This window comes from Gobio gobio, assembly GCF_949357685.1.
Source record: "Gobio gobio genome assembly, chromosome: 8".
Classification (NCBI taxonomy): domain Eukaryota; kingdom Metazoa; phylum Chordata; class Actinopteri; order Cypriniformes; family Gobionidae; genus Gobio; species Gobio gobio.
This window is the reverse complement of record NC_137114.1, coordinates 46223310-46242842: the sequence shown is the minus strand read 5'-3', so window position 1 is coordinate 46242842 and position 19533 is coordinate 46223310. Positions and strand designations below refer to the sequence as shown.

The 19533-nt window shown below is 40.0% G+C and overlaps 1 protein-coding gene across 1 annotated transcript in view; it reads left to right on the top strand.

Moving 5' to 3' along the window:
* Window positions 1-19533, top strand: part of grm5b (glutamate receptor, metabotropic 5b) — a gene marked incomplete at both ends in the record, with an annotated part of 96144 nt that overhangs the window by 60560 nt on the left and 16051 nt on the right. Inside the window, one exon of the mRNA XM_079823360.1 lies at window positions 19072-19307. Coding sequence (XP_079679486.1) covers window positions 19072-19307 — 236 coding nt within the window. The remainder of the gene's footprint in view (window positions 1-19071; window positions 19308-19533) is intronic.

The following is a 19533-nucleotide window of genomic DNA, read 5'->3' as shown; positions in this document are numbered from 1 at the left end:
GACAGTTCCAGAATGTCGTCGCATTAACAGTATGGATTACAATCCACAGAATTAGTAATTTGGTAGTTTGTTTTTGTATTTCTGTCGGTATTATTTTGCTCCTGATCTTCTAATAGTGCTAACAACTTCTTGGTGCACATACACGTTCTTGGAATAGAATTAGAATTATTGGTTAATCAAATTTTTGTACCCGATCTGATCTAATATAAATAACACCAACTTTGCTGTTGATGGCACACTTTGTAGAATATATATTAGCCCTAATTTCATATAATAACCCATAAACTGTTACAGAAGAATGTATAAATTACTTTTGATATAATTCTTATTACTATTTATATATCTTTTAAAGTGTCATTCATGTAAAATACTAAATAAATAACTACTTACATTTTGACAATTTAGTAGAATAATTGAATAACTGATAACAGAAAAATCTGATTCCGAAAGGACCATTTTTACTTATGTACAAGCATATCAATATTTATTTATTTAATTGCCCATATTTTAACTGAAGAAGATATGTCATAATAAAATAAAAAAAAAATAAAAAAAACATAATAGATTTCACTCATTTAATCTATAGGTTTTAACAAAAGTGAAGATGCCTGAAATGTACATCTAATTCATGAAAATATTAAATAATAGCCCCGTTAATTACAATAACTATTACATTTAAAAACAATAGCACCAGTAACAACATGCCACTTTGGGCCTTCTGTGCCAAATATGGCTGGGTCATCTTACCCCAAGGGTCTAATATTATCTTTTTACTTTAAAATAAAAGCTATAACACTCCACAAAACCACAAATCCCTCATTAACAAATAGTCACGAAAACTTTGATATTCAACATAATACAATGTCATATATCACTATTTTCGACAGACACAAAATGAGATCAAAACTGTTTTGACTGACAAAATCTCACAAATGTTGATTTTAAGATGAAATGACAAAATTAAAAACTGTATATTCATTCATCAAAAGTGCTGAGATGAGATTGTCGTCTATGGTCAGGAGAAAAAATGTGTGCTGAGAGAGTGAGGGAGAGCCCACTGAGAATCAGCCAAATCAGACAGTTACAGGCTGGAAGTAAAGGAATAGGAATAATAAGATGGATCATTTGTATGGACAAGCACCCAATGCCACCCCACCCCAGTGCCCCTTTTTTTTCGGTTTGGGCCACTGCCCCTCAAAATGGCCCTGTCGGACACATTTTCATTTCGGGGCGATAAATTAACATATATATGCCGATACCGATATGATGACGCATAACATGACGTTAGCAATGGGAAGGAAACACTGTAGAAGTAAAATGGGTTACGAATGTTGTTTCATGTTGACTTTAACCTCTCGCTTTCTCTCCTTTCCTCTCGTTCGGCACCCAATTAGCAGCCGATCCAAAGACGTCACAACATTTTACACATGACAGGAAAGCAAATAGGAGATGAGAGGAGATCTGGTTTGTACGGTCACAACACAATTCATTTGAAGGTTGTAACTGTCAGAGCAGAGAGAGGGATCTGATTCTGATGGAGGGATGTTGGCACACGCTGACACCGTCCTCTTGTGACCCGTGTGTGTGTGTGTGTGTGTGTGTGTGTGTGTGTGTGATTTCTTTAACGTCCTCTGAGTTCCGACACCTCATGCTGATCAGCACATGTTTGCTGTAAAACCTTGGCGTGTCTTCCATGTTGTCATGGCAGCAACACTCAGGTTTGATTCTACAATCGCGAGTCTGTTTCAAATGTATGCTAGCATTCACCATTTTAGGGTCAATACGTTTTTTTTAATGTGATAAGATCAGTTGTTCATTGATCAGGGTTTTGAGTATTGATCAGTATTGCTGAGATTGAATGTGTGGTACTCCATTGCTTGAGCTTGACTTCTCTTCATATTCATTGGGGTTTCACCTCTATCATTATTTTGTTCCAAACCCAAACGACTTTCTTTCTTCCACAAAGCACACATGGAGATGCAGAATTGTCTGCTCATGTATTATACTGATGTTCTTTAGGAGAAATGAAACAGACTCAAATGAGTCGATATTGTCATCTAGTAAGTGTATAGAGCTATACAAATAAATGTGGGAGCATATTGGGAGAATTTGTTGAGAGTCTGACTTTTGCCGATTTTGGTCTCTTGGCAAACCTGAGCACAGTTTAAGCACAGTCTAAACTCAAGAGGAGGCTGTGGAAGCTTGTTTCTGCTATGGAATAAAAATAATAATAAAAGAGGTAATAGAATTGTGAGATATAAACAAAACAAAAATTTCTCGCAATTCTGAGTTTATGCCTCAAAATTCTGACTTTATATCTCACAATTCTGAGTTTATATCTCACAATTCTGACTTTATCTCACAATTCTGACTTTATATCTCACAATTCTGAGTTTATATCTCACAATTCTGACTTTATCTCACAATTCTGACTTTATCTGGCAATTCTGACTTTACATCTCACAATTCTGACTTTATATCTCACAATTCTGACTTTATCTCACAATTCTGACTTTATATCTCACAATTCTGACTTTATCTCACAATTCTGACTTTATATCTCACAATTCTGACTTTATCTCACAATTCTGACTTTATATCTCACAATTCTGACTTTTCTTTCGCAATTCTGACTTTATATCTCGCAATTCTGACTTTATATCTCACAATTCTGACCTTACATCTCACAATTCTGACTTTACATCTCACAATTCTGACTTTATCTCGCAATTCTGACTTTACATCTCACAATTCTGACTTTATCTCGCAATTCTGACTTTATATCTCACAATTCTGACTTTATCTCGCAATTCTGACTTTACATCTCACAATTCTGACTTTATCTCACAATTCTGACTTTATATCTCACAATTCTGACTTTACATCTCACAATTCTGACTTTATCTCGCAATTCTGACTTTACATCTCACAATTCTGACTTTATATCTCACAATTCTGACTTTATCTCACAATTCTGACTTTATATCTCACAATTCTGACTTTATATCTCACAATTCTGACTTTATCTCACAATTCTGACTTTATATCTCACAATTCTGACTTTATATCTCACAATTCTGACTTTATCTCACAATTCTGACTTTACATCTCACAATTCTGACTTTATATCTCACAATTCTGACTTTATCTCGCAATTCTGACCTTACATCTCACAATTCTGACTTTATCTCGCAATTCTGACTTTATCTCACAATTCTGACTTTATATCTCACAATTCTGACTTTACATCTCACAATTCTGACTTTATATCTCACAATTCTGACCTTACATCTCACAATTCTGACTTTATCTCGCAATTCTGACTTTATCTCACAATTCTGACTTTATATCTCACAATTCTGACTTTATATCTCACAATTCTGACTTTATCTCGCAATTCTGACTTTATCTCACAATTCTGACTTTACATCTCACAATTCTGACTTTATATCTCACAATTCTGACTTTATCTCGCAATTCTGACCTTACATCTCACAATTCTGACTTTATCTCGCAATTCTGACTTTATCTCACAATTCTGACTTTATATCTCACAATTCTGACTTTATATCTCACAATTCTGACTTTATATCTCGCAATTCTGACTTTACATCTCACAATTCTGACTTTATATCTCACAATTCTGACTTTATCTCACAATTCTGACTTTATATCTCACAATTCTGACTTTACATCTCACAATTCTGACTTTATATCTCACAATTCTGACCTTACATCTCACAATTCTGACTTTATCTCGCAATTCTGACTTTATCTCACAATTCTGACTTTATATCTCACAATTCTGACTTTATATCTCACAATTCTGACTTTATCTCGCAATTCTGACTTTATCTCACAATTCTGACTTTACATCTCACAATTCTGACTTTATATCTCACAATTCTGACTTTATCTCGCAATTCTGACCTTACATCTCACAATTCTGACTTTATCTCGCAATTCTGACTTTATCTCACAATTCTGACTTTATATCTCACAATTCTGACTTTATATCTCACAATTCTGACTTTATATCTCGCAATTCTGACTTTACATCTCACAATTCTGACTTTATATCTCACAATTCTGACTTTATATCTCACAATTCTGACTTTATATCACGTATTTCTGACTTTTCTCTCGGAATTCTAACTTTACATCTCACAATTCTGACTTTATATCTCACAATTCTGACTTTATATCTCACAATTCTGACTTTATATCACGTATTTCTGACTTTTCTCTCGGAATTCTAACTTTATATCTTCCACTTCCACTTTTATTAAAATTCTGACTTTATATCTCACAATTCTGAGTTTATACCTCGCAATTCTGAGTTTACAACTCAGAATTCTGACTTTATATCACGTATTTCTGACTTTTTTCACAATTGTGACTTTTTTTCTTGCAACTCCAAGTTTACCTCACAACTTCAATTTAGATCTCGCAATTCTAAGTTTGTAACTCAAAATTCTGACTTTTTTTCTTGCAATTCCATTCTTTTGCATTTCTAAGTTTTTATTTAGGATTCTGACTTTTTTTTCTTACAATTCCAAGTTTATATCTCACAATTCTATGTTTATGCCTCCAAATTTTGACTTTTCTCTCGGAATTCCAAGTTTATATCTTCTACTTTTCTTAAAATTTTGAGTTTATAACTCACAATTCCAAATTTAGATCTTGCAATTCTCTTTATAACTCAGAATTACAAAAGAAGAGAATTTGCAAGAAAAAAAGTCAGAATTTTAAGTTTATATTTAGGATTCTGAAATGTTCCTTCCAATTCTATGTTTATGCCTCAAAATTCTGAGTTTATAACTTTTTTTCCCGGGAATTCCAAGTTTATATCTTCCACTTCCACTTGTCTTAAAATTCTGAGTTTATATCTCACAATTCTAACCTTTTCCCTCACAACTCTGAGATTTTATCTCACAATTCCAAGTTTAGATCTCGCAATTCTAAGTTTATCACAATTCTAACTTTTTTTTTTATTTCTCACAATTTTGAGTTTACATCTTGCAATTACAAGTTTATATCTACACATCTAAGTTTATAATTCGCAATTCTGACTTTTTTCTCGAAATTCTGAGTTTATATCTTGCACTTCCCAGTTTATATTTTGCAATTCTGAATTTATATCTCACAATTCTACATTTATGTCTCAAAATTCTGAGATTATAACTCACAATTCAGACTTTTTCTTGCAATTCCAAGTTAAGATCTCGCAATTCTACATTTATATCTCAATTTTAAGTTCGTCTCAAAGTTTATGGCCCGGTTTCACTGACATAGGATTAGGTCTTAGTTCAATTAGGACATTTAAATAACTTTTATAAACGTGCCTTAGAAAAAACATTACTGGTTGTGTGCATCCTGAGACAAAACAATGGTTTTGATTTTAAAACATATTTTAAGATATATCAGTGCAAGTTGCTTTCAGTTTAAACAGCTCAAACATTTTAGTCTGGGACTAGCTTAAGCTTTATCTGTGAAACCGGGGGTATAACTCTCAACTCTGACTTTATAACTCGCAATCTTGCGATTTACTTTTTTCCCCCTCTGAACTGTGAGATATAAACTCAAAATTCTGAGAAAAATAGTCCGAATTGTGAGATAAAAAGCCACAATTACCTCTTTACTTTTTTATTGTGTGCTGGAAGCAAGCTTTCGGCATGTGAGATAACTGGGTTCTTTTTCTAAGAAACATCTGAGAAGCAAGAGCCTCTGGGAAAATCTTCATTTGCTCTCCGTTTAATCTCAGTATTCGATAAACAATCGAGATATTAACGATCTCATTTGTGATTTTTGTTCTTCCCTTTTGAGAGAGAAGCAGCGAGCGAATGTTTTCTGTAATGGTTTTCTGGTGGCGGGGCAGATGAGATTTTGACGTGCAGCTGTGTGAAAGCAAGGCTAGATATGATCCTTCACAAATAAACGAGTCCAGGCCGTATCCATCTGCCTGTTCATTTCCCTTCCTGACGGGACTGATGGAAATAAACAGATAGAGGACAAACCCAAACACAATAAATACAGACGGAATCTAAACAGGCGGGTAAATGAGTCAATAATGTTCACAGGTAGATGATGCTTATCTGCTTATTTATTAATAAATGTGAGATCTTTAATTCCACCGTGGCGACCAGGAAGCTTTTTATACACGCCCACACACACACACACACACACACACAGAGGCTTTCTGAGGTCTGCATGTTGAAGAGCAGACACCCACGTGTGTGACGCTTGTATGAAATGTGAGAGGTCTGTTGTAAAGACACTTTCATAACACAAACACCGTCGGCTTTCTCAATAGACGTTACACACACTGTAAGTGTGTCTTGTGTGTTTTGAGTTTTGGCATTACATTTTCTAATTCAAATAGTTTTATTGGCAACCACATACTGAAAGAGAGTGAGTGTGTGTGTGTGTGTGTGTGTGTGTATGTTTGTGTGTGAGTTTGTGTGCGAGTGAGTGTGTGCTTGTGTGTATGTGAGTGCATGAGTAAGTGTGTGTATGTGAGTGTGTGCAAGTGCGTGTATGTGAGTGTGTGTGTGTGTGCGAGGGAGTGCATGAGTAAGTGTGTGTATGTGAGTGTGTGCAAGTGCGTGTATGTGAGTGTGTGTGTGCGAGTACGTGTGTTTGTGAGAGTGCATGAGTGAGTGTGAGAGTTTGTGTGCGAGTCATATGTGAGTGTTTGTGAATGTTTGTGTGTGTGTGTGTGTGTGCGAGGGAGTGCATGAGTGAGTGTGTGTATGTGAGTGTGTGCGAGTACGTGTGTTTGTGAGAGTGCATGAGTGAGTGTGTGCGCGAGTATGTGTGTTTGTGAGAGTTTGTGTGTGAGTTTGTGTGCGAGTCATGTGTGAGTGTTTGTGAATGTTTGTGTGTGTGTGTGTGTGTGTGTGTGTGTGCGCGCGAGTGAATGCATGAGTAAGTGTGTCTATGGGAGTGTGTGCGTGTATGTGAGTGTGTGTGTGCGAGTGTGAGAGTGCATGAGTGAGTGTGTGTGTGCGAGTGTGTGTTTGTGAGAGTTTGTGTGTGTGTGTGCGAGTCATGTGTGAATGTTTGTGTGTATGTGTATGTGTGTGTGTGTGTGTGTGTGTGTGTGTGTGTGTGTGTGCGCGAGTGAGTGCATGAGTAAGTGTGTGTATGTGAGTGTGCGAATACGTGTGTTTGTGAGAGTGCATGAGTGAGTGTGCGTGTGCGTGTGTGTGTGTGTGTGCGAGTGAGTGCATGAGTAAGTGTGTGTATGCGAGTGCGTGTATTTGTGTGCGAGCATGTGTGTTTGTGTGTGCGAGTGAGTGCATGAGTAAGTGTGTGTATGCGAGTGCGTGTATTTGTGTGCGAGTATGTGTGTTTGTGTGTGCGAGTGAGTGCATGAGTAAGTGTGTGTATGTGAGTGTGTGCGAGTGCGTGTATGTGAGTGTGTGTGTGCGAGTACGTGTGTTTGTGAGAGTGCATGAGTTAGTGTGTGTGCGAGTGTGTGTGTTTGTGAGAGTTTGTGTGTATGTGTATGTGTGTGTTTGCGCGAGTGAGTGCGTGTATGTGTGCGAGTACGTGTGTTTGTGTGCGAGTCATGTGTGAGTGTTTGGGAATATTCTCTAACTTCTAGCTTAAACACAGTGGCCTGTAACATCAATGTTTCCCAGTAGGGTTGAAACGCCCCTTTTCTTGGCATTACTCCAACGACTTGTTTGTGTCTAGAGCATTCTTCGCAGGTTAATGGGCGGCTGATCGTTGTGATTTCGTCGTTCGCATTAGTCATAGTTTTAAGCACGGTGACCTTAACAGATTTCTTCGCTGTGTCGTTAGCTTTTGTGCGAGTCTTTATCAGGCTTCGTTGTTTTGGATGTTCAGGCATTAACACAGGAGCTCGGTTATGAGTTTCTCTCTGTGGCCTGTATCCTAACGCAGCATCATCGTCATCATTATCATTTGGCTTTGCTGGTTTAGAAATTTCATCCAGTGCTGCTTGTTTTACTGCGGCCACTGGAAATCCTGCATTATCACAACAATCTTCGAGAGCAGATATGTAATTATTGCCGGTTTGAAGTTTTCCTTGTAACTGATCAATTTTTGTTGCCATTTCTTCACGCTGCCTAGCCCACTCAAGTTGCTCGTATGACTGATTCGACTTTTGATCTTAACTTTTGTAATTCGTCAGATCGCAATCTTTCAATTTCTTTGATATTTGCTATCGTTCGTTCGTTTTCGACCATTGTCTTGAGATCGTTACGACGAAGCAAATAAACAATTGCAGCAGGGATTTTCTTGTATTTTGATTCAGATTTTAGTTGTGCGCCCTTAGCAGAATACCAGGATATAATTTCGTTGTTACTCCATGTCAGGTTCAATCCTTTATCGCTTAATCGAACGAGGAGATCTTGTAATTGTACGCCTAAGATTGCCATAATTTCCTCATCTGCACTGCTGCTGTTATTTCCCTGAAAAGTCATGTTTCACGTCTAATTCTTACACAATATATCGGATTTCTACGGTTCCGATCTATAGTGGGCATACCGACCCGTTCTAGAAATGTGTCTATATGTGTGAGTTGCAAATAAAACTTTCCCTCAACAATTCTAAAAGGCAGAGAAGGTTTACTTACTCATTCTCTGGTCTGAGGGTCCGCTTTAATCCATTCACAAGATCAACAGAACAGCTGAAAAAGAGAAGCTCAAATCTCTTGTTGATTTTAAATCCAATACTTCGCTGAAAACACGTTGCTCGTCTGAGTCGCAACATCACGTGTTCGGGGTCACCAACTGTAGGACCGCATGAATTCGCTCCAATGATCGGTAGCGAACCGCGGTGAAGGCCGCACGCGTTCAGTGTCTCAGCTGGAAGAATGGATTTGATTATAATATTCTTTATCTGACTCCATTTATCAAAGTTGTCGCATTTAGAAGAGAATCCCAACCGATTGTTTGGTCATCTATATTTGATAGTTAATCATACATTTGATCTTTCCGTTTTAACCCTTTGTTATAATTATAACGTTCCACATTGGAGATAGTTAATAATTACAGATTCATTCAGAAAGGATAAAAAATGTAACAATTTATTAACAATCAAGTAAATGTAAAATGTCAATTACATAATAGACATAAATCTCTTCTAAAAGGAAACACAAATTCTGGTTATGATTACACTTAAAATAGTTTCAAATAAATGTAAAACATAAACCCTTAATTATGCTCTGTAGGCCTCTGCCTAGAATGTTACCTGTGAGAGAGAGAGAGAGAGAGAGAGAGAGAGAGAGAGAGAGAGAGAGAGAGAGAGAGAGAGAGAGAGAGCTAAAGAACAGCTCTGAAGTCACGAAATTCAAATCTGACTCTTGTAAAACTGACCAATCAGACCAAACCGTGAGACATTTGAAAGTAACCAATCAGACAAAACTTCCCCCATTGTATCAAAGGTGTTAACCATTTGGCCAGCCGGCCAGTCATTCTTTTGTCTTTCTAACTCAACCTGGCCCTTCTGATGGCGTTAAGGGGGAGGGGGTTGAGTCAATTTCAATATCTTGATCACGACGATGGCAGTTAACAGCAAAGCAGATGATTTTGTTCCATTTCAAATGTCTTTGATTATTTTCCACCTTACATGTGTGTGTGTGTGCGCACGAGTGAGTGCATGTGTTAGAGTGTGTGTGTGTGTACATGTGCGAATGAATGTGTGTGTGTGTGTGTGTGTGTGTTTTGAGTGTGTATGTGTGTGTGTGTTTGAGCATGTGTGTTTTAGTGTGTGATTGAGTGTGTTATTGAGAGAATGTGTGTGAGTGAGTGAGTGAGTGAGTGTGTATGTATGTATGTGAGTGTGTGTATGTATGAGAGTGTGTGTGTTTTGATTGCGTTTGTGTGTGTGTGTGTATGAGTGGGTGTGTCAGGCTCATATGACATGAATCAGTGTTGTATTAGTGTTACATTAGTGTTATATTAATATTTCTGCAGTGATGTGAGTTTGATGGATGAGGTGCGTCTCATTTTTAAACACCCGCTCAAACCCGCCCAACACATTAATAAAGACTCTCTCTCACACACACACACACACACACACACACAGAGAAACCGCAGGTGTGACCTGTATGAGGCCTTCCACGAGAGTTGAAGTAGACAAACAGCAAATGTTTTTTTTCTTCTTGCAGACACACACACACGTCTCTCTCTGTATTACTCTCTACAACTGACCACATTTCTTCCAAAAGTTGCTGTCAGATTTATCAAACAAGGTTCTATCGCCATGGCGATCTATCGTCTCGTCTCCACGGAGACGGGCATTTTCTGATGGAGACGATGAGACAGCGATGTCTGCAGGAAGATGCAACAGAGAGAGAGAGAGAGAGAGAGAGAGAGAGAGAGAGAGAGAGACTGACTGAGAGAGAGAGAGAGACTGACTGAGAGAGAGAGAGAGAGACTGAGAGAGAGAGACTGAGAGACTGAGAGACAGAGAGACAGAGAGAGAGAGAGAGAGAGAGAGAGAGAGAGAGAGAGAGAGAGAGAGACTGAGAGACAGAGAGACAGAGAGACAGAGAGAGAGAGAGAGAGAGAGAGAGAGAGAGAGAGAGAGAGAGAGAGAGAGAGAGAGAGAGACTGAGAGAGAGACTGAGAGAGACTGTTTTCAGCTGCTAGAAAGTTCAGATTCAGACCTGAATGGAGAAATTGGAAACGAGGAGATCAAAGCTTCCTCCCTTTGGGAAAACCTGCCGGAGATGTGATTAATGATCCGTCCTCCGAGAGAACCAGAAGATCCGAGTGCATTCTGCATTCAACATGAAATCAGGACTGACCCTTTTTACATTCTCGTGGCGTTATTGCGCTCTTTTCATTAGCTCATATTCCTCAGGAGTCAATAATCCCCTGCAAATAACAATTCTTCCCAATGCTGTTTTGTCAGAGTGCATTGTGGGAAGCCGTGATAGCTCTGGGGACAAAAAGGGTTCGACGGAGAGGGGAAGTTGGCGCTGGAATGGCATTTGTGCCTCTGATGACGGCCAAACACAATCTGCCCGTGTTTGTGTGTCGACACGGTTCAAGTTATCTCCGCTATGCAGCGCTTGTTCCAGGCCAGAGTGTGTTTGCATGACGAACCGTGTTGTTGGTCACCTCTAGTTTAATCCTTCATCTTGGGATGTGACAGCACTCTCTCCCTCCCTCTCTCTCTCCCTCCCTCTCTCTCTCTCTCTCTCTCTCTCTCTCTCTCTCTCTCTCTCTCTCTCTCTCTCTCTCTCTCTCTCTCATTGCACATTTAGGGCCAGATTTACTAACAGCTTGCACCAGCACAAACCCTCTCTTGGCGTTAAAAAGCTACTGTCAGGATTTACTAAAGACACGCAGTGAAGAATTAGCGCTGAAAAGGAGTGGGCAGGGTTATTTTTGAGGCTGACCTTATTCATATGCATTTATGGGAGGAGAGTTTTTAAATGAATCATGCGAGGTGATTTACTAAAGTTTGCGCTCGTCAATTTACTGGTGTTTGTGCCTTTATTTACAGTCCAATAAAAGCCTTAAAGGATTAGTTCACTTTTAGATAAACTTTTGCTGATAATTTACTCAACCCCATGTCATCCAAGATGTCCATGTCTTTCTTTCTGCAGTCGAAAAGAAATTAAGTTTTTGATGAAAACTTTCCAGGATTTTTCTCCATATAATGGACTTCAATGGGCCCCAAACGGTTCAAGGTCCAAATGACAGTTTCAGTGCAGCTTCAAAGGGCTTTAAACGATACCAGACGATGAATAAGAGTCTTATCTAGCGAAACGATCAGTTTCTGCAAAAAAACCGAGCAGTATTTATGCTATTATTTTACCTCTTATCAGACGAACGTGATCATCTCTGAGCTCCGCCATAACTTCTGCTAAGTGAGGTCAAAATACGAGCCTGGTCATAGATATATCGATCATAGATGCCTCATTCTACTGATCCGTGCAAGCGCTAATGAGGCATCTACGTATACATCTATGACCAGGCTCGTATTTTGACCTCACTTAGCGGAAGTTATGGCGGAGCTCAGAGATGATCACGTTCGTCTGTTAAGATGTAAAATAATAGCATAAATACTGCTCGGTTTCTCGCAGAACCTGATCGTGTCGTAGATAAGACCCTTATTCATCGTCTGGTATCGTTTGATATCGCTTAAAGCCCTTTGAAGCTGCACTGAAACTGTCATTTGGACCTTGAACCGTTTGGGGCCCATTGAAGTCCATTATATGGAGGAAAATCCTGGAAAGTTTTCATCAAAAAAACTTAATTTCTTTTCGACTGCAGAAAGAAAGACATTGACATCTTGGATGACATGGGGGTGAGTAAATTATCAGCAAAAGTTTATCTAAAAGTGAACTACTCCTTTAAACCAGACGCTAATTTGTGCTGTTCTTGGAAGATTGTGTTGGTCATTATGGAAATGATCCGTCTGTGTCTGTGTTCTTTCATTTGAGCGTTGTCAGTCGATCACACACAGAACTCTCACACTCCCACTTTTCTTAGTATTGCACTCTCATGCTAATTTGCCCTGTTTAAGGCGGGCGTACATTGTGTGAGTTCAGACACTCGGGAGGTCGTGAGATATTGCACACGGAACGAGCCGGGAACTTGATAATCGTGTCAAAGCAGCTGATGCCACTGTGTATAGGCAGTTTACATGATAAAAGTAACCTTAAAGTTAAGATATGCCTCTAGTTTGAATCAATTAAACAGGCCAGGAAGTTTGGGCAAAAACTTCTGATGATCTGTTTTTGTGTGTTGTTTAGGTGTTTTATTGTGAAACAGAACACTACACTACATTTTCATGGTGAAATGTGTTCTTTTTGATGTTAATCAGGTCGATTTTGATCAAGAACAATGCACTGTGGCTTTAATTCAGCGTGTGGTGTGAATGCTCTAATGTGTTAACATCAAGCAGCACCTACCGCAGTTTCTTTTGAAACCATTACGGAAGTGACTTAAACTGCAGTTCATCGACTGGCCACTAGAGACAGACTCCAGAAGGAGCAGAATCTCATTGAGCTCATGTTAAAATGCCCAACTTTACAGCAGAAATAAACATGTTTACAGTCTGGTACAAACTGTGGTTTTGGTCTATACGGCTAATTTTGCCCTTCATGATGACTGTGAGGGGGGTGAATGTCTTTATAACTCATTCGTTTGCATTATATAAAGCCTTAAAGTTCTGCATAAATAAGGGCGTGGCCACTTTGAGTGACAGGTGGACAGCAATTTATCTGCTGTCTGTTAGTCATCGCGTCACTTCAGCTCCGCCCACGTCCCGCCTCTTTGCCCATTTTCTGTTATCCGGGAGTGACGCGCGATGACGCTCTGACAACGGCCAGCTCGACCCGACTTTACGCTTCAAAACTGCTCTTCAGAATCCTATGGGTGACGTCACGGACACTACGTCCATACTTTTTTACAGTCTATGGTTAACATGGACGCCGGGAAAAATATGTGCTATTTATGCTCTGCTAACGCGTGCAATAAACTCTCTCTCTCTCTCTCTCTCTCTCTCTCTCTCTCTCTCTCTCTCTCTCTCTCTCTCTCTCTCTCTCTCTCTCTCTCTCTCTCTCCCTTGCATTATCATCAGCATACACAGCGAATTACACAAAACACTCGGTACAACTAACAGTAAACAGATACAGAGCTTATGCCTTTGCTTGATAAACTGGTAAACTTTATATCTGTAACACAACTCCGCTGAACTGTGATCATAAAGTGTGCGCTCTCCCTTTCATGACTGCTGTGACCAGTGTCGCTCTGGAGACTGTAAGCCGGATCACAACAGTTGGTATTGATCCATCCTTGAGTAACAACTTTTTAGGGTTAGGGTTCACTGCTCATTGTTGCAGTGGGTCTGATGTTCAGGAGTTATTGTGTGTTTTTGTGCTTGGCCGCTTTAATGGCTGCTTGCAGCTCTATTGGTGTAGTGTTTGTTTTTACTGTCGTTCTAGAGATTTAGGGCTGCTAATTCAGTTCATGCATTATAATGCAGGCGGGTTGTAAAGGTTTCAAGTCTTTTACTATTCCATGTTTTAAAAACGAACAAATATTTTATTTAATATAATTTAACAAATGGTATTATTGAAATAACTGAATAAATAATAGTAATAATGATTTTAATTTTAGTTTTGCAGTCAAGAAAATGTATTTTAGTTTTTCAGAGTTATTTTTATTTATATTTAAGTTAGCAAAACATTTTAATTTTCATTCTTTAATGACAATCACAGCCAATAATCTCACACGTCTCTAGAGTTTCAGACAAGATTTCACCAATATCTCAGACGTGCCAGAATCTGCAATCAAAAGTCACAAATAAACTCACATTTATTTGCATTCCATTCGTGTTTGTTTTATGTTTTTTTCCATGTTCATTTTTCTTTAGTGTGCTAGTTGAGTTAGTTAGTGGTGTGTTTCAACCATAGACTGTAAAAACATATGGACGTAGTGTCTGTGACGTCACCCATAGGATTCTGAAGAGCAGTTTTGAAGCGTAAAGTAGGGTCGAGCTGGCCGTTGCTCATCCCGGATAATAGAAAATGGGCAAAGAGGCGGGATGTGGGCGGGGCTTAGATTACGTGATGACTAACAGACAGCAGACAAACGACAACCCACCTGTCACTCAAAGTGGCCACGCCCTTAATTATGCAGAACTTTAAGGCTTTATATAATGTAAACGAATGAGTTATAAAATAATCCCCCGCCCTCACAGTCGTCATGAAGGGCAAAATTAGCCGTATAGACCAAAACCACAGTTTGTCCCAGACTGTAAACATGTTTATTTCTGCTGTAAAGTTGGGCATTTTAACATGAGGCTCAATGAGATTCTGCTCCTTCTGGAGTCTGTCTCTAGTGGCCAGTCGAGGAACTGCAGTTTAAGTCACTTCCGTATTGGCTTCAAGAGAAACTGCGGGAGGTGCCGCTTGGTTGAAAAACACAGTTATGGTAAGGGGCGGGACATTTCCCAAACACGCTCAAAGCGCTTGACCAATCACAACATTGATCCAGCCGACCAATCAGAGCACATTGTGCTTTTCAGAAGGAGGGGCTTCATAGAGACAGGAACTAAACAGAGCGTTACTGACAGACTGAGAAGAGAGCAGCAGTAATGGAGAAAATAATGTGTTTTTGAACATTCAAGCGTGAAAACTTGCTCTAGTAGAGCCCACAAACAAAACCAATAATAGATGCATAATAGCATCTTGAGATAAAGATGGTACGGTAATGAAACTAAAAGAGCATAAGAGCCTACAACACAAACAATGTGTCATTTTCAGTAGAGTTCCTCGGAATCCCCCATAATCACCCACTCCAATGCTGTCGCCATGGCTACAGTCTCGACCAATCACGTCGCAGCCAGCTGTGAGGTCATCAGTCCCTCCACACAACCACACAGGGTGTCAAATGAGTTTGCCCACAATGATGCCATCTGCACCCTGTGTGTGTGTGTGTGAGCTGTTTGCACTAGTTTCATCATTAAGGTGACTGTCCTTGTGCGTCCCGGCTGAAGAGTGTGTGTGATTTTATGTCTGTGTTGTGTATTAAGTTTAACCCAGGGTTGATTTCTGCAGCTGACCTGTCGGCAGGGATGTAATTGCGTTAACAAACGCACACAATCACACACACACAAGCTCTGTTACAAAACCCAGTGAGCTGCCTACCAAGACAGCATTTCAAGGCTTCATATGTGCACACTTCTGTGCTATTTGTTTAGTGCTTGAGATGCTGCCTATTAAGAGCACTACAAATAGCTCTGATACTCATTAGGATTTGACAACATAATCGCACACTTTTTGACACTTCTGAACTCATAAATCACCTGTATTATATCTTAATGTGTGGTTTAGTGCATCCATAATCAGTGCCTTATGATCTATCGGTTTCTCTCACACACTCTTGTACAGATGCATGTGAGATTTCCACATGAACAATTATCAGTCTTTTAAAAATATGCCTCTAGTTGTCATGGTTACTGGGGAAACTGGCAGCGCAGACAGAGAAAAATAATGAGTCATTTGTGTGCGGGTGTTCATTTAATTGGCAATTTGTATCTACTTTGTATCAAAACTATTTAATTTGTCCAAATGTATCAGTCAGTGGATGTTTCGGGAAGGCTTCACATAGCTGATCCGAATGTTTCAACATGACGCTGCCAAAACACACACGCACGCACGCGCACACACACGCACGTGTTTGTTTTGCTATGTAAGTGAGGACATACCATAGGCGTAAGGGTTTTTATACTGTACAAACTGTACATTCTATCCTCCTAAACCTACCCATCACACACAAACACACACACACACATACACACACACACACACACACACACACACACACACACACACACACACACACACACACACACACACACACAACCCCTATACCCATAACACACACACACACACACACACACACACACACAAACACAACCCCTACCCCTATACCCATCACACACACACACACACACACACACACACACACACACAACCCCTACCCCTATACCCATCACACACACACACACACACACACACACACACACACACACACACACCCTACCCCTATACCCATCACACACACAACCCCAACCCCTATACCCTTCACGCGCACACACAACCCCAATACCATCACGCGCACACACAACCCCAATACCATCACGCGTGCACACAACCCCAATACCATCACGCGTGCACACACACACACACACACACACACACACACACACACACACACACACACACACACACACACAACCCCTACTCCTATACCCATCACACACACACAACCCCTACCCCAATATCCATCACGCGCACACACACACACACACAACCCCTACCCCTATACCTATCATGCGCACGCAGACGCGCACACACACACACACACACACACACACACACACACGCACACTCACACACAACCCCTATACCTATCACGCGCACACACACACACACACACACAACCCCTACCCCTATACCTATCACGCGCACGCACACACAACCCCTATACCTTTCACGCGCACGCACACGCGCACACACGCGCACACACACACACACACACACACACAACCCCTATACCTATCACGCGCACACAACCCCTATACCTATCACGCGCACGCACACGCACACAAACACACACACACACACAACCCCTATACCTATCACGCGCACGCACACACACACACACACACACACAACCCCTACCCCTATACCTATCACGCGCACGTGCACGCACACACAACCCCTATACCTATCATGCGCACGCACACACACACACACACAACCCCTATACCTATCACGCGCACGCACACACACACACACACAACCCCTACACCTATACCTATCACGCGCACGTGCACGCACACACACACAACCCCTACACCTATACCTATCACGCGCACGTGCACGCACACACACACAACCCCTACACCTATACCTATCACGCGCACGCACACACACACACACAACCCCTACACCTATACCTATCACGTGCACGCACACACACACACACAACCCCTACACCTATCACACGCACACACACACACACACAACCCCTACCCCTATACCCATCACGCGCACGCACACACAACCCCTATACCTATCACGCGCACGTGCACGCACACACAACCCCTATACCTATCACGCGCACGCACACACACACACACACAACCCCTATACCTATCACGCGCACGCACACACACACACACACACACACAACCCCTATACCCATCACGCGCACGTGTACGCACACACAACCCCTATACCTATCACGCGCACACACGCACACACACACAACCCCTACCCCTATACCATCACGCGCACGTGTACGCACACACAACCCCTATACCTATCACGCGCACACACGCACACACACACAACCCCTACCCCTATACCCATCACGCGCACGTGCACGCACACACAACCCCTATACCTATCACGCGCACACACATACACACACAACCCCTATACCTATCACGCGCAAACACGTACACACACACACACACACAACCCCTACCCCTATACCCATCACACACACAACCCCAACCCCTATACCCTTCACGCGCACACACAACCCCAATACCATCACGCGTGCACACACACACACACACACACACACACACACACACACACACACACACACACACACACACACACACACACACACACACACACAAAAACAAAAAAAGACTATTTTTTATTTATTTTCTGATTATTTATTTATTTACTGTATACATGTATTTATTTTATTTTTATTATATTAATATTTATTTCAAATGAATTAAATTAATAATTTTATTTTTAATTTGGAGTCAGTATAATTGTATTATTGAATGTTGTTATTATTATTACTACATATTATATATAGCCTATATTATTATTAAATGATATTTTATTTATGTATGTATTTTAATATTATATTAAAGTCAAGATAATTGTATTATACATTTTTTATATAGCCTATTGCATATTATCATTGTTATTAAATTATATTTTGTTTATGCATTTATTTTATTATTATATTATAATTTATTTAATTTGTAATCATTTTTATTTTAATTAGGTCTGGAGTCAAGATAATATTATTATTAAATGTTTTTATTACATATTATATATTACATACTATATATATTATTATTACATTATATTTTGTTTATTTTTATTTTAATATTATTTATTTAATTTGTAATCATTTTTTTTTAAATTAGTTTTGGAGTCAAGTCCATTTTATTATTATTATTAAATGTTATTATATATTCCATATTATTATTCAATTATATTTTGTTTATGCATTTATTTTAATATGATTATTTATTTGATATGTAATCATTTTAATTTTAATTTGTTTTGGAGTCTGGATGGATGTTTCGAACTGAAATTGTTGCAGTGCATTCTGGGATTTGCTGCTAAGGATCTATGCAATGCTGAAATTATTATTATTAATTTATATTGTTTATTTATTTGATTAGTTTCAGTGAATAAATGATAAGTGCGTTGTTGATAATCAACATTTTTCCCTTTATCGGTCATCTTGTCTGGATTTCCCCACTGGACAGAAGATGGTTTTGCACACTGATTTGTTTTGTTCTCTCCAGTGACGGATGGGCGGACCGCTACGACGTCACTGACGGGTACGTGCGCGAGGCCGCCGGCGGGATCACGATAAAGCTGCAGTCCGCAGACGTGAAGTGGTTTGACGATTATTACCTGAAACTACGTCCCGACAATAACCCACGAGATCCCTGGTTCCCCGAGTTCTGGCAGCACCGGTTCCACTGCCGGCTCAAAGGACACGCGCAGGAGAACAACAGATACAACCGAACCTGCGGCAGTAAGTGACCACAGCGTTGTGTGTGTGTGTGTGTCCTCATGTGCTCCCATGATGAAGTCTAGCGGTTAGAGAAGGACTGAGTAAAGCATAACCTTTATGAGTAACAGTAGTCTGAGACAGACAGGAGCGAATGATTGTGTTCTTTCATCCAGACTTCCTCTTCAGATATCACATCTTCCATTAGTCTCGCTGTCTTTCACTGGCTCCATTTATCTGGGCTCCTGCT